At 39.3% G+C, this 22,698-nt stretch overlaps 1 protein-coding gene across 32 annotated transcripts in view; it reads right to left on the minus strand.

Annotated features, from left to right (window-relative positions):
• Positions 1–22,698, minus strand: part of ANK3 (ankyrin 3) — a 682,576-nt gene that overhangs the window by 106,137 nt on the left and 553,741 nt on the right. For 18 of the 32 annotated variants that reach the window (XM_045040024.1, XM_045040003.1, XM_045040008.1 and 15 more), the window contains 3 exons: positions 18,949–19,021; positions 18,725–18,787; positions 4,939–4,992 (listed from right to left, as the gene is read on the minus strand). In XM_045040024.1, coding sequence (XP_044895959.1) covers positions 4,939–4,992; positions 18,725–18,787; positions 18,949–19,021 — 190 coding nt within the window. The remainder of the gene's footprint in view (positions 1–4,938; positions 4,993–18,724; positions 18,788–18,948; positions 19,022–22,698) is intronic. The other 14 variants (XM_045040015.1, XM_045040021.1, XM_045040020.1 and 11 more) reach the window with 3 other exon arrangements.

Below are 22,698 nucleotides of genomic sequence, written 5' to 3' on the forward strand. Positions count from 1 at the left end.
ACTCCTGGCCTCTCTCTGGGTCTCCCGGCCTCCCTTCCCAGCTGCTCCACCCTGTCTGTGTTGGCAAGTGGAGGAGAAAACTAGCAGGAATTCCGCATCCTCCATTTGGGTACACTAGAGAGGCAATTTCAATTTCTTTTTTCTCAGAATAGCTGGAAAATGAGGTTAGAGAGTAAGTAAAGGGTTTTGAACGGTCTTGCTGAAATCAGTGGCATATGGTACTTTTTTCTGATTGGGTCTCTATCTCTTGGGTTGTTATCTAAAGATACAGAAATTTGAATCTGTAGAACTGATGAAGTGGGGTACAGATTTATTTTCCCTGGATAAATGCCTCAATCAATGAATCAATGGCTCATCTAATATTAAGACAATTGGAGACCTGGTGCTTTAATTTGACGAGACTGACTGTAGTCAGCAATGTAATTATGCCGCGATAGAAGGAAAGCCATTTATAATGCCTGGTACATATTGAAAAATACTCCCAAGCAAAAGAAAAATTTTCAGTTTTGTAAAGAATGGAAGGGGAAGTCATGGTTAGAATGGATAAAAGGGCTAAACATTAATCTGTTTTCCACATCTGCACTTAAAATCCAAACTGCTTAGCAAAACCTCATTCAATGACTGTCTCTCATTCAAGCTCCCTAACAAGGGCTGCAGTGAACAAGTTCCTTCCTTTTGACTTCTTGGCCAGTCTTTCTCTTTCTCTGGCCACTCCTCCACACCTGTTGCCCTTCTGTCAAACAGAATTATTTCAGTCCCTAGAATTCCTGAAACACTTTAGACTTTGAACCACCACATAGGGTGCACTCTTGATGGAACCTTCACCCCTCTACTTCTCCAATCTTTGACTCTAAAATTCCTCCCATCCTGTACTCACCATCTTAAGTTAGTGGTTCTGTATGTGGGCTTCCCTTATCAGAGTGTACTGCCGGTGAAAACATCTGTTTAGTCTCTCCCACTGGAGAGTGAGATCCCCTAGATTAGGAACCAAATTTTCCTGAGCCTGGCATATTGCAAGTGCCCAATAAATATTTTTGGATTTCATCATTGCTTTTATTAAAGAGTATGGTTTAAAAAAATAGACTCTTAAATACAGAGAGCAAACTGGTAGTTACCAGAGAGGAGGTGAGTAGGGGGATGGGCGAGGAAAATAAAGAGGTAGGTGATGTGCTCGTCTCTGCATCTATGTGCCTTGGCAATGGCAACACAGCACTCTTCTGACATGTCAAACTTGATGGCTCGTATACAGTTAAATGGTGATAAGGTTAAGTTTCTATTCTTCTTTGCCCATCCTTCTTAAACTTCAAAAATGGTCACTATGAAACCAAAAGAAGCCCAGAGTTGAAATGGGGTGAGAGCTGTCAATATATTTGGCCAAAGATTAATTAAAATAGCCTTACCACATGGTGAAAACATTTCTCAAAAGGCATGGCAAGTAGAAACAAAGGCAATGGTATTATTTTAAAGCAGTTTTGCACAGTTAGTGCTCTGGATTCAAATCCAGGCTTCGCCATTTACTAATTAGCTGACCTTTGGAGCACTGTTTACCCTGAGTCACAGTTTCAACCTTTACAAAACTGGGATAATAACGCTGCCTTCCAGCTGAAGCCTTCTTGTGGGGAATTAAGTAAAATAATGCACGGAAAAAGGACTTAATCTGCTCTGTTAGTGTTATTCTGTAACACAGCTTTGTCTAGTGCCCAAACATCTGAATTCATGAACTCATGTAGCTAGCATTTAGATTGCTAGTATTGATAGTGGTAAAGGCAAAATCCAACCACAGCAGCAAATGTCTCTGCTTTGTACCATGTAACACAAGGCCTGGCTCATAGGGACTCAACAAATATTTGTTGATTGATTCAGTGAATGAATAATAATAGAACAAACTCACTCTCCTTTCAATAAACAAAATATTCTATAATTTTGTATACCAAAACTTCGAAAAGCATGACATGAGTTGTGTTGGGTGACTTGTTAACTGTCTCTAATCCCAAAAATATTTTTTTTTCAACGTTTATTTATTTTTGGGACAGAGAGAGACAGAGCACGAACGGGGGAGGGGCAGAGAGAGAGGGAGACACAGAATCGGAAACAGGCTCCAGGCTCTGAGCCATCAGCCCAGAGCCCGACGCGGGGCTCGAACTCCCGGACCGCGAGATCGTGACCTGGCTGAAGTCGGACGCTTAACCGACTGCGCCACCCAGGCGCCCCTAATCCCAAAAATATTTTGATTGGTAGTAGCTTCTGACCAACATGCCCAAATGTAGATAAGCTAACAAAGGTAATTCTATGACTGGACAGCTCTGTTATAATATCAAACATATTTAGTTGAAATATATATATATGTGTGTATATATATATGTATATGTATATAAATATATATATGTGTATATATATGTATATATATATATATACATATATATATATATATATATATATATATATATATATATATATATGAGAACCATGTCTCTTATATTCATGTGTACTGCCTTTAAATGAATTTGGGCTGGGTCAAGTTTTGAACAATAAAGTGCAGGGGAAGTGATTTTGCATGCCATTTCAGTTTTAGTTCAAGGAAACCTTGCAGTTTCTTCTTGAGTCTCTTTCAAACACTAGTTTGGGGGAAGCCAATCCCAGTGTAAGAAATTTGACTACCATGAGACCACCATGATGTAAAGAAAGTCAAGGTGGCCGTAAGGAGAGGCAGCATGGAAAGAGACAGAGAGAGGCCCAGTTAGTGCTCAGATGTTCCATTCGTCCTAGTGGGGTTGATAGACTATGAATGAAGATACCACATTGAACATTCTGCCATATTACTCCCACCCCAGCTGCTATCTGACTGTAATCTCAGCAAAGATCTCAAGAATCCAGCTGAACCTAATGAATCCACACAACCATGGGAGATGAATAATTAAAATATTGAGTTTAGAGGTAGGTTGTCACAGTGTAGTAAGCAGTGAAAACAGAGAGGAATGAGAAATGACAAGGTCCAAAAGTCGGCCAAAGAGGTCACACGCTGATTGCTTAATGCATCCCTAGTGAATTAAGAGTTAGCTCTGTAGTGTGCTACTCAATTAGCACAGACCAAGTCCAGGAAGACCACACTGGTAAATGCCACTAGAGGAAGCCTCATCTATTTAGTATTGACTTTGTGCCTCTTAAAATTATGAGCACTGAAGTTCTCATTGTTAATCCATTTCTGATAATAAAATACCAGAGACTGGAAATGTAATGTTTAAAGAAGAACACAAAACACCCCAATCTATTGTGATCCCACCATTCACCAAATAATAAAAGCTGTTCAGAGGATTTCACTTCAATTTTCCAGCTATCTCCTCTTCCTGGTCCTCCTATCATGACTAGGTTAAGAAAAAAGTTTCTCATACCACAATCAACCTTTCAAAGATCCACACCCTTTGACTACCAGGAAATCATGCAAAATAGAATCAAGAACAAAGGAGAGAAAGAAAGAATACATAAAATGATTATCAGGACTGTAGTTGGTCAGATAGCTGTATCCTCATTTCTTTCTTTCTTTCCATCATTCATCTATCTCTATCTATTACCTACCTACCTACCTACCTACCTACCTACCTACCTATTTTTAGGTTTGTAAGTAATCTCTACACCCAACATAGGGCTCAAACTCACAATCCCAAACTCAATAGTTGCATGTCCCACTGACTGAGCCAGCCAGGCACCCCAGCCCTCATTCTTTTTAGATTCCAAGTCAATGGTTCAGGTCAGCATGTGGTGGAATATACTGAACCCAATTCCTTGCAATCTTTCATTGTGCCCACTAATATCCTTTTTATGCTGAATAGAGGAAACAGTTCTTGGCCTGATATTTGAAAGTGTTTCATATGCCCTAGGAGTTCTTTTCTTCTTTCTTTTTTTACATGTAACTTTTTTTCTAATGTTTTCCATGTTAAGATCATCACCAAGGAATACTTTCGTTGCTTTTCTAGGGGTTGAAAGTTGTTTTCCCATCTGTCTGGAGATAAGAATCATAAAGAAATTTCCTTAAGCTAAGTGTACCAAATTATATTGTCTGAAACTTTGCTCAGAAGTGCTTTATTTCCCTGCTACGAAATGCAGAATTTTCTTCTCAAGGTATGTATTTTGTAAACTTATAGAGTTGCAAGTAACAATACATAACACCTTCAAATGAATTGATAGTAGAAAACCTTCAAATTACATGGGATTACAAAAAAGCTAGATCAGAAAGAATACAGAGGAACATAGTACCTATGCTCTAGTGATTTATTAGGAGTTGGTTTCTTAACAGAACTTAGCAAATGGTCTTGTAGGCAACTAGTTAATGATCAAAACTTAGGCTTATATTTAGCACACTTATTCTGAAAAAAAAGTGATTTTTTTGATCATCACATAGCAAAGAGAAGAAATGAAAACTTTTGGGAAAATAAATCCTTTAAGCATTTCTAGTCTACATTACAGAACAATAGAGTGAGATCACACCATTATAGTCAACACTTTATCTACTGAGCATTTACTATGTTCCAGGCACTGTATGGTGCTTTGTAAGTATGATCTGAAGCAATTCTCAAATCCACCTTATAAAATAGAATCATTGTCTCCATTTCAATATAAAGAAAACCCAGTTCACAATGGTAAATAACCCAAGATCACTTAGAATATGAGAAAAACTGGATTCAAAATCAGTTGGTCTGACTACAGAGCCCTACTTTTAACTATTGTAATACACTATGTTATTGAACAACTACTACAAGAAATTGGTAACCAAAATGTAAGGTCCATGAGGGCAAAGTTTTGTCTGTTTTGGTCCATATCCAGTGCCCAGAACAATGCCTGGCACATAGTTGGTGCTCAATAAATCTGTGCAATGAAAATTCAGTGATTGCCTTTGGAGATAGCAACTATATTACTGGAGTGAGGAGAAGGAGGGAGACTTACTTTTCACCGTAAACTCTTGTACCTTGGGAATTTTATACCATGTGCATCTATCACCTATTCAAAAAATGAATAAAATTAACAAAATAAAACAAAACAAAATACAGGGACTGCAGATAAATCAGATAGGCTGTGTTCCATACAGCAGAACTGGTATTTGGACATACACAGGTCTGCCAGGTAGATATTAAGATGTGTATGTGCACCAGCAAATATTTGGCAAATGTGGAGAGAAAACTTAGTTACGATATTCAACCTTACTATTTAAGAGATGGACCAGAAAAAATAAAATAACAAGGCAAGAGGAAGGAGATACACATTATTAATGTGGTAATTCTAGTAGCTTCCCATTGTTGTAAAATGGTGGTTCTCAACCTGTAGGATGCATTATAATCACCTGAAAATTTACAATTACACAAGTTCCCAAGTTCTGGTCCTAATCACTTCTAGTCCAAAATCGCACTGTGATAACCACTGTTTTAAAGGATGCTTACAAATAAATGACAGTTATCTAATGGCAGTATTGATTCTGCAGAATTAAGTGTCTATTTTCCTGGTGGGAATTTCTAGAGTAATTGACATAGCTTCAGCAACTGAATTCAAAGAATTGAGTGCAGTGTTTCTAAATTGCCATGTGTATGTTTGCATCATCCGAGAACCTTGTAGAACTGTAGATGCTGATTCCGCAGGTCTGAGGCAGGCCCTGAGATCCTGCATGTATAACAAGCTCCCAGGTGACTGCAAACCACACTTTGGGCAGTGAGACAGTAGAGCCCCAGACTAGGATCTGCTATGAGTAAAGCCAACTACTGCCTTTGAGGCATTTTGTCTCCGATAAAGAAGTTAAGACCAAGACACAAACAATAATAGAAATACTATACTACTACTCCTGCTGGTTATGCTTTACTCAGTGCTTTGCATGTATGAGACACTGTGCTAACTGAGCACTTCATATGCACTTATACGCACGTCTCATTTACTTCTCAACCCCACAAAGCAAATACTCTTACTTCCCTTTTCTAGATGAAGACATAGATATGGAAAGGTTCCGTTATTTTTCAAACCTCACATGTCTAGTTAGTGGTGGAGTCTGGATTAGAACCCACACAGTTAGGTGGCAGAGCCCAAGCTCTTCACCACCACACCAGTGTCAGAGGATGTGCAAGAGAAATGACGAAAGTATCCAAGAGCTCACAGGAAGAGGGCATCACATTGGACTGAGGAGACGTGGCAGATGTTGAATGGAGGTGTGTGAGTAAAGACAAGCAGAGAGGAGTGGAAGTGGGAAGTCGGCCATCCCAGCCAGTGGATGTGGCATGACAGGGAAAGGATGGGAATGTTCTGAGAACAGCAAGCAGCCAATTTTACTAAAGTGAGAGTCAACTGAGTTGTGGGAAGTGATGGCCATGTTGGGCCATGTTTTTAGGGTCTCTGAAGTTGGATTATAGAATAACCATTGCGATCCAAGTGACAAGCAACTGTATGTCCACTGTATGTCCATCAATGGGTGAAAATGCAATCATTTTATTTGAACCCCCCCCCCACACACACAGAAACTGGAGACCCAAACCCTCAAAGTTCTCCTTCTTCCTCTCAGTTTGACCCCCCCTCCCCCCCCACACACAAACTGGAGACCCAAACCCTCTTCCTCTCATCTTCTCCCACCCTAATTCTTTTTTTTTAATGTTTATTTACTTTGAGAGAAAGAGTGAGAAACCGTAAGAGTGGGGGCGGGGTGGACAGAGAGAGAGAGAGAGAGAGAGAGAGAGAGAGAGAGAGAGAGAGAAAGCTAGCTATAGGGCTCGATCTCACGAACCTCAAGATCATGACCTGAGCTGAAATCAAGAGTCAGTATGCTTAGCCAACCAAGCCACCCAGGAACCCCTCTCCCATCCTAATTCTAATCTTATAGCAGTAAGCAGGATTCACTGATAGTTGCCTCTGTTTCATAAAAACAAGAAAAAAAAAAGACTCAGCTGTTTATTGAGCACCTACTATATGCTGGTCACTGTTCTACATGCTTAGTATGTTATTTCTTTTCATCTTCTCAGCAATTCCATGTGGTATAATTAACCATTTAGAGATGAGACAAATAAGACTCAGCATATTTTATTTTTTGAAGGTTCAAATAAGGGACATAAAATACAGATAACTTTGAAGAGAAAACAGTTTCCATCAACGCAAAGCATTAATCAAAAGATGTCTGTCTCCCCTCATGTTTAGACAATAAATTTTCAGCATGGAGAATCCAAATAACTATATTTTGCTCACAAGTCTTTTCTCTCCTTCCCCTGATATTTTTAGTCTCAGAAAAAGCGAGGGAGCGGGAAACGCACGGAAGAGGAGTGTGGTAATAGTAGAAGCCTGATGCACTCAGTCTCGTTCTCAGTGTCTGATTCGATCCCAGAGTTACACAACGAGCAATGGGAAGTTACTCAGATTCCAGATCTGCACGTATTTCACCTTTCATTTTGTAGTTTGGGGCAAGAGCTTGGATTAAGCAAGGTTTCCTGTGAATATCTGACAGACTGATAAAGAGGGAGTGACATACGGCTCGTGCAATTGCTCCACGCAGGTGAAGAGGTTGTGTGTGTGGCAGAGGCTCTTCTGTGTTAGGCTGGAGGCCCAGCTCAGGACTCCATTACCTTCGGGAAGGGGTGGAGGCTCCGGGAGAGGCTGCAGCCCCAGGCCAGGTAAAGAACAGAGCTCCCTCCCTCAGCCTGGAAGCAGCAGATGCTGGGCCTTCCCTTGAGCTTTATGTTTTCCAGCATCTCCTAGCAATGGTACTAGGCTCTTTCAAAACAGTTTACCAACTACATTCTGGAATATATATAATGCTTTCTTGCTTTCCTTCTCAAAATATGTGAGAACAATGGGTAAGTTGAGACAACAGTTAGATGAGCAGTGGGTGAAATAGATGGTCTTAAGAAGGCTAAGGAAGTGTGTGTCATTAAGGGGTTCATGTACTTCTTGTGGGAAGCCATGTGCCACACTCTGCCTGCTTTTTCCCAAGCTCTAGGTGTTCATAAGAGCCAGCCTTCCCAGGTGGCCAAAGAGAAATCAGGCTTGACTGGCAAAGTTTGCACATCTCTTAACCAACAAGAACAAGTTGCTGTTATCCCACAGAACAAATGACTCTTTCTGCTCAGGCTAGTTTTTTGTTTTGTTTTGTTTTAAAGAGTAAACAAAGTCCATTTGATTCTTTACTCGCAAACATTATTCTATTCTTTGTGGCTAGATGTGCTTCTTTTTAAAAACTGGATCACAGTTTTTAAACTGTTCCTTAATCCAAGCTAGATATAGTTTCTAAATAAGCATGCATGACTCAAGTCTTGGAACTCTTCCAGATGTAGCAATGAAAAATGTCCCCTGTGATCTTGGTTGGGTTAATAAACAAACTCATCCCAGAAAGGAAAACGATTTCAGTGTCCTTCCTGTGAAGAGGTAGAAAAAGACAATGTTGGGACAGACACTATAACTTTTTCATATTCTTATCATTCTTATCAATATACCTTAACTCTCATCCAGAAACTGCCCTCTGTCATCTCAGTAAGACGACACTGACTTGGTCACATAAACTTCTGAGACTAGAGACAGAAAGCAGGTAGAAAGAAGTACAAGGTTACTTACCCTGTTCTCATTATCTAAAATCTATGCTCCTTGTAAAGAAGACTAGACAATGAATAAATCACTAGCCACAAACTAGCCCAGTGAAATCAGGCACTAAAATGTTGGTTCTCACTTAGAGAGAAACTAGGTAGCTTAATTCAAGGTGGTCATGTCCATCATGCCAATCGATTCTTTTCTCTATTTATTCTTTGTTGGCTATTTGTCTAGCTTCAACCCAAAATCCAGACCTCAGTAGTGACAGCTGTTCCTTACTTACGTGTGTAAGGACAGTGTGTGCACAACAGGAACATATTCACTGTCCTAGGAATAAAGGAGTATCAGGAGCTCATATGCTTTGTGAGCAAGCATTTGGCCTCTTCCGCATGTTACATATATTTCCTACCTCCACCTGAAATATGTGTGCTTAAAAGGTAAAGACAGGTGGGGTCTGCTGTCAGTTGTCCTCATTGTGGTTCTGGCCCAGGTGGTCAAAGCACCCCTTCCCGTGTGTAGCATCTTGCCTTGCTTCTCCACACCCTCCTATTCCCAGCTCTCTGCACTGCCCTGCCTTCCCTTCCCTGTCCATTCCCAGTGCTGATGCTCCGCTTTTTTCTCTCTGCAGCACGGTTCCCAGCGTGAAGGGAAAGGGTTAGGGGTGGTCAGATTAGGACCCACTTCCATAAGAAGCAGGTCAGACTTTCCAGGTAGATGGGCAGGGACTAAAATAATTGGAGGGTGGGAGAAGAAAGCATATTCAAAATTACAACTTGTTTTGGCCAGATGAAAAAAAACACCTATTGTCCTTAACCAATAAGCATGCTTAATTCCCAGCCATCAATCCTTGTGTCTGTTTTATTCCACAGGCCACTCCAGCTACTCATCCTGTCACGACTTCTTGGGAGAAAAAGTGCACACACTCCATTAGAACTACTCTATTCTGTGTCTATATCCACAATGTCATGTCATGGAGGCGGCAGCTGCCTGAGATCCCCAGGGATCCCCAGATTACCTGTGCTCAGCTGACTGGACCCTGTCAGGGAATCTCCCGCCTTTTCTGGTTTTCTTCCTCATTGCTCTCCCTCCATATCCCTTGGCATTCCTCTTTCTCTGTACATGAGAATGTGCCTGGAGTTTTCTAGAACTGCTTCTCATCCTCCCTATGACATTTCCCGGGGTCCTCATCCAGGCCGGTGCTTGGTTTCCCGAGCCCCATTGTGCTGAGTTCTTCTGTGAAGTCCTCTGCTTTCCTGTCTCTCTCTCTCTCTAAGTTTTATTTATTTAAGTTATCTCTACACCCATGTGGGGCTCAAACTCATGATCCAAGATCAAGAGTCGCATGCTCTTCCAACTGAGCCAGCTAGGTGCCCCATCTCTGACACTTTCTGCACTTAGAACACCTCTTTCCACCTGCCCCCAAATTTCTACTTGTCCACATTCTATCTATTCCTGGAAATGCTTTCTTCCTGAGGCCTTTAGTATCTCTCATTCTTTTGAATTTCCTTGTCACTTTTATCACTTTTATCTGTTTTTTTTCTATCGCATCTAATTTGAGTAGAAAGATTAAAAAAATCAAATTCAAATTCCAGTTTCTTTGACTATGTGAACCTGAACAAATATCTTAAACCCTCTGAGCCCCAGATTCCTTAACATAAATTACAACAAATAACACTTTAGATTAAGAGTAAATGTAAATTAGGGGCACCTGGGTGGCTCAGTCGGTTAAGCGTCCAACTTCAGCTCAGGTCATGATCTCACGGCTCGTGGGTTCGAACCCCGCATCAGGCTCTGTGCTCAGAGCCTGGAGCCTGCTTTGGATTCTGTGTCTCCCTCTCTCTCTGCCCCTCTCCCGCTCATGCTCTGTCTCTGTCTCTCTCAAAAATAAATAAACATTTAAAAAAATTAAAAAAAGAGTAAATGTAAATCAGGAATAATAATAGTACCAATATTTTCTCAAAGTGATTGACAAAATTAAGCAAGATAAAGTACGTTGTAACTAACATTCACTGAGATCCCTTTATACATGATCTCATTTAAAATGTGCAAAAATCCAACAGTTGTGGGGCTGTTATCTAAATTACCAGTCACCATGGATGTTGGAGAAGAGGTTAGGACAGGGATTTGCATATAATCCCTTGCACTGATTTGTGTCATCTTGACAAAGGTCGTTAACCTTGCTGGAACTGATTTTCCACATCTAATGGCTCTAACTCTGAGGTTACTGTGAAGGTTAAATGACATAATTCATGAAATGTATTTAGATTCATTCCTGGCACATAGAAAGGGCTCAGTAAATGGTAAATACCTGTTTATTATTTTTAAAGATATTTTATTTTTAAGTAATCTCTACACCCAGCGTGGGGCTCAAACTCGCAACCCCAAGATCAAGAGTCGCATGCTCTGGTAAGTACCTTGTTTATGATGTTTTGAGTGTTCATTTATATGGAATCCTGTCAGGGGACAGACACAAGTAAATGTGTGGATTTAAGCCAGTGGGCACATCCATAGAAGAGGGCCTATCTGTATGTGTCCTAAATGATGGGACAGGGATAAAGACAGGTCTACTCCCATGCAGCTAACAGTCTACATTAAAAGAAAATGAAAAAAATGAATCACAGATTGGTAAACCACAGTCTGTGGGCTGAATCTGCCTCCCACCTATTTTTTAAAAATATTTCTCTTAATGTTTATTTTTGAGAGAAAGAGAGAGAGAGAGAGAGAGAGAGAGAGAGAGAGAGCGCATGAGTGAGGGAGGGGCAGACAGAGAGGGAGACACAGCAAGATCATGACCTGAGCTAAAGTCGGATGCTCAACTGACTGAGCCACCCAGGCGCCCCACCTCCCACCTATTTTTTAAAACAAGTTTTATCATCACACAGCCATGCTCATTTGTCCTGGTACAGTCTCCTGCTGCTTCTGTGCTACAGAGGCAGGGGGGAGTAGTTAGAGACCACATGGCAGGAAAATTCAAAACTGGCCTGTATATTAATATAGGCATTACCTATATTACCTATTAATATAGGTAATATAAATTACCACTGGCCTATATATTAATGACTAGTGCCTTGAGATGAGTTTTAGGACGAAGTTGAAAAGTGATTGAGTGGACGGTGGAAACTAGGTAGCCACAGTCATATTACACTGAACTCACTGACCATGGAAGGGCCCGAGTTCTATTTCAAGTGCAGTATAAAGCCTTGGGAGGTTTTTATTTGAGTTTTGTATTTATACCATACATTATTTAGAGGGGCTGGCTACTTTTATCATCAAATACAGCAACCAGGCAGGTGTGTACATAAAATGTAAATGTACATTTTCACAAACTGTTACAAAATAAATAGCATCCAGGTCAAGAACTAGAATATATCCTATCCCAATCACAGCCTTCTCCTCCCTCTCTCATGGTAATCACTTTATAACATTCTTTCCCTTCCTTTTTTTTTTTTTTAATAGCCTCACTAATTTTATAATCCTAGTTTACTGTTCCCTGGCTTTGATTAATTCTGTTGTCTCTGCATAATGTACAACCCAGCAACTACAGTCATAGGTCTATACCCTACAGAAATATATGCAGACGTGTACCTGGGGACAGATACAAACTGGAAACAACCCGCATTCCCATTTCCAAGTGGAATGGATAACTTACCTATGGTACAGGCACACAGTGGAATATTATATAGAAATACAAACAAGTGAACGATGATAATATGCAACCACATGAATGAATTTTAAAAACGTAACTGTAAGTTTTGGAGTGTAGTTTTATTTTTTAATGTTTACTTATTTTTGAGAGAGAGACAGAGTACAAGCAGAGGAAGGGCAGAGAGCGAGGGAGACACAGAATCTGAAGCAGGCTCCAGGGTCTGAGCTGTCAGTGCAGAGCCTAAAGCAGGGCTCAAACTCACGAACTGCGAGATCATGACCTGAGCTAAAGTTGGAACGTCAACTGACTGAGCCATCTAGGCACCCCAAACTTTGGAGTGTTTTAAGCTGGGGAATGGAATGATATGATGCAATTTATATTTTTTAAAAGATTGCTGAGTATTCTGTGCAGAAAGCTAAGTCTGTGGGGAAACATGTGGACCTGTGTACAGAGATTCCTACAGTAGTCCACAGGAGAATGGAGTATGTGGGATTGGATGAGGGTGGTGGCAGTGGGGAGGCAGAGAAGAGGGACGTGAGATGGGTTCTGGAAAACTGATAGGACTTGCCGAGGGACCCGGCATGAGTGCTAAGAAAAGGGATACTACACAGAACCTCAGAGCTGGCTTGCATGACGGAGCCACTTACTGAGATGGAGAAGGCGGGAGGAGACACTGTTTGGAGCAGGTGTCCAGGCCATGATGAGTTAAGATGTCTATGAGAATCTAGATGGAAATTTCAGGTATGTAGCTGGGTAGGTGGATGGTGTGGAGGAAAATCACTCAACAATTCCAAAACCAAAGATAGCATACCAAAGATAGGATGGACTGTGTTTTAGAACAAAGACCTTTGGACTTTAAGATACAAAACAGATGAACATAAGGGAAGGGAAACAAAATGCTACAAAAACAGGGAGGAGGACAAAACCTAAGAGATTCTTAAATATGGAGAACAAACAGAGGGTTACTGGAGGGGTTGTGGGAGGGCGGATGGGCTAAATGGGTATGGGGCATTAAGGAATCTACCCCTGAAATCACTGTTGCGCTATATGCTGACTAACTTGGATGTAAATTAAAAAAAATAAATTAAATAAAACTAGAATAAAGGCCTCTGCCCCAGTTAACAGTTCTTTTTCTTTCACTGGAAATTATTTTAAATTTGTTAACTATTGTTTGAGATGCAGACATACCTTAGGAGAGTCATTATAAAGCTGTTAATTGACACGATACATAGCCCAGCACTGTCTCAGTGGGAAGGTGTTTATTAGAAGGAAGAGGGACACAGCAGGCAAACTTTCTCTATCCTGCCAGTTCTCAGAAACCTGTAAAACTCTCCTTTCTTTGAGTCTCCCTCCACTGTGGTGCAACCACCTAAACACATATTGAACATCTCCTGTGTACCAGGCACTGCGCTAGGTTCTGGGGATGTAACAGAGAATAAGACTTGGGTTCTGCTTGTGGTATTTCATTTTGACTTTATCACTGAAGGAAGCTTGCAGTTATATAAGGTCTGTTTGAAAGGTCAATTGTAAGCAGAGAAATATCAGGCAAAGGCTAGATTTATGATGTTATCATTTGTGAAATGATAACATTTCAGGTAAAGAACAATTTCTGCACAACCACCACCACTCCCTTGGACCACCTGGGTCAGGCTAGTCTCTAAGGCTTGTTTCCTGACCTATAAAGCTAAAAACTTCATCGCCTGACTTATTTATTAGGATGGACAGGGGATTAGGGTAGCAGGATAGTCCTAGGCATTTGTGAGAAGAGGTCCTAAAAGGGCATCTTTCTGGTGGTTCCCTTGATATGCATCTTCATGTCTCCTGAAGTAATTTTTTTGAGTTTCAGATTGTGCCATTCAAATTCGACTTACTCTCTCCTGGGAAGACTCCGATATGTTTATTAAAATTCCTTGCTTTGAGTTTTTAAAATCTATTCTAAATTCCATGTCTATTTATTTTACTTGTATTTGCATCTAGGTCTGCATATTTCTTTTACCAGGATGGTCAGGAGAAAGTAAACTATTTCTACAATAGTCTCATCGAGCTCATTACAAAATAATTCTTATTACTTGTGATAATATCCAAGAGCATAATCTGTCCCTTTCCCTAATATTTCCCTTTTTAAAACTTTTAGAAGCTTAAAAATAATACATTCTTGGGTTCTGTGTATAAGAAAAGAGATCATGTTAGAGTAGCAATGAAAGAGAAGCTCTAGAACCAGACTGTCTGACCGTCTTCCTGTTCAGTTCTGCCACTAACCCGGGTGGGCAAGCCACTCAGCATTCATCTGGGCTTTGCTACCTCATCAGTATAGTGGAGAGAATAGGCTACATGACTGATTCAGTTCACTGGGCACTGAATTTGGCACAGAGGTGATTGAGCCTGACTCTCCTCACTCCTCATGTCACTAACATCTGATGGCATTTTATCTCAAACCTCTACCTATCTGATAATTATTTGACCACATGTACACTCAGCCTCTTCCTTTTTTCCTTTTAATTTTCAGTGTCTGCCTTAGATCCCGAGAGAGATTTTGCAGCCCTAGCAAAATTGTAAGTAGCTAAGAATTAAACAATTTTTTCCAGTCCTACCCAGTTATCTCCCAAACCTGTTCAGTAGAGTTCTATTTCACAGAGCTGCCTTTGGTTTACTTTCCACGGTTTAATTGCATTTCTCATTATGTCCCATCTATGGCTCTTTAACCCTGTTACTATTACCCAACTCACTAGAACTCTGCAAGCTAAAACAACATTTTATACATTATTTAAAAATTTATAAAATATACTTTATAGGAATTTACAATTTAAAGTCAGCACTGAACCAAAGCCAACTCTAAAATCTCTTGGGCGGGGGGACCCAAAAGAGAAGACAGATTGAAACTAATCTCAATTTTCTTCTTTCTTTTCTTTTCTTGCTTCTTTCTTCTTTCTTTTCTTACTTTCTCTCTCTTTTCTTTCTCTTTCTTCCCTCCCTCCCTCTTCTCTCTCCTTCTTTCATCTTTGCTTTTCTTTCTTTTAAATTATAAACTGAGTTACAAAACATAAGAATGTAACTGGCACCAGAACCAGCATTAATTTTGCATGTATATTAATTGTACATGCATGTAACATATTTTCTGGGAAAGAAGATAGTGGGGTATTAAGATATTTGTGGATCAGTCTGACCGTCTAGGAGCTCTGCCTGGGTAATGTGTGAGTTAGAGAAGGCTGCTTTATCGCCTTTCCTTCTATTGCTCTGCTTTGCTGATACTTCAGCCTTTATTCTACTCTGTGACTTGGCTCCATTGTTCCCCTATATCATTAACTGACAACATTGTCTAGATTTGTTTTCTTTGTTTTTTTAGTGTGTGAAATTAATGCACACATTCTTTTACCTATACTAATTTTGCATAGTGGACAAAAGAGAGAGGGGACAGAGAAGGAGAAAGCAAAGAAGAAAAAGAAGGAGAAGGGCTAGAAAGACTACTGTTGACACTATTCCCTTAATATTTACCAATTTGTAGAATACAGGATTAAAATTATATTTTTCCATATTGCAAACTCATTCTCTTTTTCTTTCTTGAGAAACACTGGCAGTGTATATCACTTTTCATTTTTATTTGCTTCTAAAACCTGCTGATATCCTCAGTAACATAGGATACCAGTGTGATGATCTCTTACTGGTTTTTAGAGAAAGATATTCACAACACCTTGTGGTGACATGGAAATAAACATTTGCTGCAGTCTGTACGGCAACTCAGAATCCACCTCAAGTAGCAAAGCAGTGGCAAGACTATATGGTAAATGAGTCAGAAGTAAAAGCTATCATTAAAGTTGTAGGGGTCCTTTTAGAATTAAAATTTCAAAGGGATTTGTTCTGGGATTTGGAATAATACAGAAACACTAGTTTGTTTAGCACAGAACCATGTAAATACATGATAAGGCAGATATGGCTTATCGGGACTCACATAAGCAAAATTTAGGAACATCAGCTGATAGTAATGTTAACAGGAGTCAAATTAAGTGGGTATTATAACCTCAAAAACATCTTGATTTTTTTTAATGTTCATTCATTTTTGAGAGAGACAGACACAGAGACAGAGACAGAGCTCAAGCAGGGGAGGGGCAGAGAGAGAGGGAGACACAGAATCCAAAACAGGCTCCAGGCTCTGAGCTGTCAGCACAGAGCCCCACACAGGGCTTGAACTTACAAACCATGAGATCATGACCTGAGCCAAAGTCAGATTCTTAATTGACTGAGCCACCCAGGTGCCCCAACCTCGAAAACATCTTAATCTTCAATAATAGATTTTTAGTATCATCCATGGACAAAACAATAGCCCTGCATTACTCTGCTTTGATCAGACTGTACCTGGAATGCTGTGTTCCATTCTGGTCACCTCAATTTGAGATGCAAATTGACACACTGAAATGTGCATAGGTGACTGGCCATGATGATGAGGGAGCAGAGGAAAGGGAGGTATTAGAGAAAAATAGAGTAAGAGGAAATAGGGAACATATTTTTTAAATATCGCAAGGATTGTCACATAGAAGAGGCAGATTTTGTTTTAAATAGTGCCAAGCATATCAGAGCCTGAATCAATGAGTGGAAGCCTGAATCAATGAGAAGGACACTCAGTAAAATGAAGAATTTTTATACTCAGAGTTTAAAAGTGGAACAAGCAGTCTGGGAATTAGGGAATTTCTGTCATTGAGGCATCTGGGCAAAAGATCTCCCCGAGAGGATTTCATAGAGATGACCCCAACATAGAAGGTTCTTGTTCAGATCAAGTGACCTTTTAGGAACCCCTTCCACCATCAAATTCTACAATATTATGAAATCAAAAGCCATCTGATTCTCACAGCCCATGACCCACCCATAAAGCAAGGGCCAAAAAGTTTAAAGATGATTAAAATGAGAATTAAAATTTGTTTATTAATTTCAAAATCTCAAGCTGAGATAAATCTATAAGAAATCATTGTCATTTCTAGTTAAATGGCTAGATGAATTCTCTTCAAATGAAAAGATTCAAAATTTCTCCCTTTTTGGAAATTATTTGGTTATTCACATATATAAAGTGTTATTTCTTCCATTCAAACTTGGCCTCTCGTCAATGCAAATATTGAGATATTTTGTCAAAGCTAGCAAATTTTTAGGTCTGTGATTGTCATATTTCATGAAATCTCATTTGAAAATGTACTTCTGACATGTTTTATGTGTGTACACATCCATGTGAGAACATCACTTTCCTTCTATCTTTTGCACAATAAGAAATTACTCCTAAAATGTTACATAAGAAGGCATTGAAATATAACATGACAGCAAGGCATAATATTCTTAAAGTCCTAAAGCTGATACAAATATTCAATTGGCGATAGAACAGTGGTAAACATATAGCTTATGGCTCAGACAAAAGGAAAGAAAAATGAGGAAAAGCCCTTAACATTTATCAACACGACATTTACAAACAATGAGACGGGTCCTTCCAGGTTCCTGAATGACCACCAGGGCATTAGCTTTTCGAGGCACGCAGTGCCCTGGCCACAGTGCATTTACAGTAGGCAGTCATAGGATGCTAGAAACGTTGAAGTGACTTTGGATTACGTAGGCTTTCCACTGTTTAGATTTTCAGTTACATTTGTGCAATTCAAAGTTGAAACCAATAATTAAAATAGGGAAAATTACCTAAACGCAGAGAAAGACTAACAGCATTGAGTCCGCTCTATGAGAAAAATACACAAGAGATGGCAAATACAGGGAGCAAGAAGATAGATGTAGTTTGGAAGAATCAAATGGTGTAAGAAAAAAAAAACATAAATATAATATAAATTCTACTATAAGGACACATTTCATTATCCCAGTAAAACTCTCAAATTTGCCATCTTTAGAATATTTATGCTCTGTAAAAGTACTACCTTTCCAATGTAACTTTTAAAGATATCATTAATCGATATATCTACATGTCATGAGCTAGTCACATGTATCGATTTTTAAATAAGGCAGAAAACAAGTAGTTTAAGTAAATGAAGTATGACTACCAGTATTTATATATTGATCTCTTTAATGAAATCAATATTGAAAATTTATATTTTGAAAGCAGTTTTGTTCAGGTTGAGTTTTCATTATTAGTTCAAGTTCAAAAGCTGCTTTTACTATGAAGCTTAGAGTAAACCTTAAAAATGGGCATTTAATTCCTTACCTATAAGATACCTTCTCTCACTTATTTTAAAAAATATTTCATGCATAAACATTAGTCAGATTTTTCTCTTCTAGATTTTCAAATGTAAACAATAAAAATCAAGTTTCTGCTCAATAGAAACGAAAAGAAAGAAAGTAATTCATATAGTGACATTTGTATTTTCAAGTTGGAAAATGGGTTCAAGCAGAGGGGCTTCAAAGAAACGACACTAATTCCAAACGCACATCTTTTAAATGATATGTAAGTTAATAATTGTAAGTTAAGTGAAAAGTTAGTAACTCAAGGAAGTGTTACATTTCAAAGATAGGAAATGGAAGGTAAAGCTGGTAGTTAAATTTCATCCAGTAAAAAGTTACAAATACCTTCTTCAACATCTGAGATATATTCGCCATCACTGAGCATTTCAGGGGCGTTGGCTTTACGAACTGCATGATTTAAGTGAACAGTGTAAGTGTGTGAAAAATGCATACTCTTTATACGACAACAAAAAACATGAACATTTCTAAAAACATTTTTGCAATAAACGTTCTTCAGGAAACAAATATGAAGTCACACTTAATTACGAACATAAGGGTGGGTTTCGTACCTTCATCATCAGACATATCAAGAACTTCATTCATCGTTTCTGGAACATTCATTTTGTGCTTCTCTATGATAGTCTAGTAACAACAACAAAAAAGCAGTACTTTAGTGTAAGCAGACTGAACATTTTAATGACACTATTTCTTTCTAAATTAATCAGTTGATTTATTACAGGACTTATGTGCTGAATATCTTGAAGCTCCCACATATAAAACGACATCAAAACTGTCCCTTAGCATTAAGGTCCTCACCATAGATACACTGATAAGAACAAATACAAGGTGAACAAATTTTAGTGGCAAAGCAAACCGGCTTAAAAGATTTAGGTCCATAATAAGGCTGTTCAAAGGAAAAGAGAAGGGAGATATTGCCTCTCCTTGTCCATTGTTACACTTTTTCATGGTCTCATGAACCTGCCACCTCATTCCACTAAAAGTCTTGGCTGAAGATAAGCCAAATGAACAGCAAGCATTGTGTCTTTATTCCTGTGCCATGCCAGCCATTGATTTTTGTCTTGGCCTTCTATATGTACATTTTGATTCCTAGCTTAAATACAAAACATCAAGATTGTATAAATTATATAATTTGTGCAACTATGCCTTGCAGAAAATATTTTAGAGGTAATGCATTTGAAGATCATTTTAACCCCTACACAATTTTAAAGAACTGTAGATTACAGAGCAAAGGCCTTAGTGAATCTTTTACTTGCTCTTTGATGACTTTTTACCTATATAGACTATGTCCATCCAAAGACACCAACAACATAACTTGTTAAAAAATATTAGTGACTTAATGATTTAGTTGTAAAACAAGTCCTCTTTTTATCCTGAGCATAGGAAAGGCTAATGGAACAAGGGAAGATACTTAAATAAGGCAACTGGAAAAAAAGCTAGGTTGTTAAAACTATGGTACATTTGTCACAATTACTGAACCAATACTCACATATTACTATCAATTAAACTCTATATTTTATTCAGATTTCCTTAGGTTTTACCAAATGTCCCTTTTCTGTTCTAGGACCCATCAGGATACCACATTATCTTTAGCTGGCAGGCCTCCTTAGGCTCCTTTGGCTGTGACAGTGTCTCAGACTTTCCTGGCTTTTAATGACCTTCACCGTTTAGAAGTGAGCTGGTCAGGTATTTTGTAGAATGTCCCCCAATTGGGATTTGCCTCATGTTTTTATCATGACTGGACTGGGTCACATGTTTTGGGGTGGAAGACCACAGAGGTAAAGTGCCAATATACTATCAACATGATTTACCAGCGTTGGTATTAGGCTTGGTCACCTGGCTGAGGCAGTGCTTGTTAGGTTTCTCCATTGTAAAGTTACTCTGTTCTCCACCCCCTTCCACAGACTGTCTTCACTGGAGGGAAAACACTATACCCAGCCCACACTTAAGCAGTAGAGAATTCTGTTCTCCACCTCCTTGTGGGTATTTTCATAAATTGTTTGACTTTTTTTCCCTGGTTTGTCTCTTCTTCCCTACTTATTCATTTATCTATATCATATGGACTCACGGATATTTACTTTATACTTTGCACTATACTCCAAGTCTCTCTGTGTGTCTGTCAGTCTGTCTCTCTCTCTTTCTATCTATCTTACATTGTTCCAGCTTTGGCCATTGGGAACCCTTTCAGTTGATTCCTGTGTCCCTGTGACATAGCCTCGTCATTGTGAGTGTGTGTGTTTATTTGCTTATTTGTGGAAGCAGACACTTCCTTACTTTTTGGCACTACAAGACGTTCATCTTGTGTATTTCCTTCTCCAGATCTGGATTCAGTCATTTCCCAAGGAAGCCCTGATTCCCTTTACTATAGAACAGTATTAGAAACCAGTATCTGAGAGACATGCTCTGTTTTTTGCTAATGAGGGAAACTGAATATTTTAAACAATGCAATTTAAATGCTTAATTCATCTTTTGAGTGTCAGCTTCTAGCTACTCAGTTTTCTACTCTGCCAGGACTGTAATGTCATTAACTGAAGCATCTTTCTTAGAATTGCCACATCATATGTTATACTCATGGGGAAGATGAATCTTCTCTTTAAGCGTTTTGAAAAAAGAGACGTCTGTTTATGGAGCCAATGGCTGCTGGGGCCCCAGCAACTGGCTGTGCAAAGACCACCAGCAGTGCAGGCCACCCTGTGAGCTTGAGATCACAGACTCCACCCTGAGCTGTGTCAGTCCTCATCTGTGCCAGGTTACATGTATCTGCTAAGGCAGAGTTGACAAGGTTGTGTCTTAGCTTGAGATAAAGTCTCAAATACCACAATGATGGACTAAGTCTTAGGGACAATGGACTCTTTCCTAACCTACGGGACCACTTCATTTGGTGGAAGCCTCATTCACTTCATTAGGCAAACTGGACCTTTCCTGTCAGCACAAGTCCCGTCTTCTCTCTCTTGAAGAAATTACCAGTCAACTCAGCTGATGACACTGAAGGCTATGGCCTGACTCCCATACGTTTCTGTCTTTCACTAGAAACCAGAGCCTTGAAACACTTCTCTTTCAGTAGATATCCTGAGGCTATCACTTTACTTTCTCTGTTTTTAACTTTATTTTCTCCTCAAGTTTTTTTTTTTTTAAGATTTTATTTTTAAGTAATCTCTACACCCAACACGGGGCTCGAACCCACAACCTCAAGATCAAGAGTTACATGCTCTACCGACTGAGACAGCCAGGCACCCCTTCTCAAGCTGTTTTTGATATTAAAGAAACATTCTGAAATTTCCTGATGGGTGAGAAAGTTTTTTACATTTGATAAATAAGATTTATATTTTGAAAAAAATTTTTAATGTTTATTTTTGAGAGAGACAGAGACAGAATGTGAGTGGGTCAGGGGCAGAGAAAGAGGGAGACACAGAATCTGAAGCAGGCTCCAGGCTCCGAGCTGTCAGCACAGAGCCCGACGCAGGGCTCGAACTCATGAGCCATGAGATCATGACCTGAGCCAAAGTCGTACAGTCAATCGACTGAACCATCCTGGTGCCCCAAGATTTATATTTTGAACTATTATACAAGTTTCAATTTTCCAACACTGGAAAAGAAGTTCTATATATTTATTACAGTGACTTCAAATCTTTTATAGCATTGTGACACTTGACCATTGTTTTACCTTGTCCTTCTCCCTCTTGTTTCATACCCTACAGAGAGCTAGATGGAATACTTTTAAGATTAAGGTTAATAAACATTATTTGTTTAAACTCGTTTCCCAAGAATTTAATACCAGATTTTAAGATCATGAAATACTCAAGAGGTATATAAAAGCAATACAGGGTAATTTATCTGCATAAAAACTGTATCTTGAAGCTAGAAATGTACCCTGGTTGATAACCATTGCTCTAGTCCATTGAAGCTACTGCATTCTCTTTGGCAAATAGCATACCTTCTCTCTTGTGATCAGCAGGCTTATTGTTTTAGTTTGTAAACCCTGTATATAACTCAGCCAGCGGGTTGCTGCAGAGACCCTCAACCTGTGTTCTTTTACGTGAAGCACTGTGTACACAAACTGTTTGCAGATGCTAACTATGCCTTTCTTCACATCGGAAGGTGGTGGATGAGACAAGGAGGCAGAGTCGATAATTCCCAGTGTTCCAGAGTCCTAAATTTACATTGTACAGAGCCAATCTCAGGCATGTGTGTTGAGTCATGGAGTCAGGAATAACTGCAATAAGCCTGTGATAATGGCGCAATATCAGCTCTTGATTCCAAAGTTACCAAATCCTGATGCAGTTCAAAGGCTCCAGATGGTG

Source organism: Felis catus, chromosome D2 (assembly GCF_018350175.1).
Source record: "Felis catus isolate Fca126 chromosome D2, F.catus_Fca126_mat1.0, whole genome shotgun sequence".
Lineage (NCBI taxonomy): Eukaryota > Metazoa > Chordata > Mammalia > Carnivora > Felidae > Felis > Felis catus.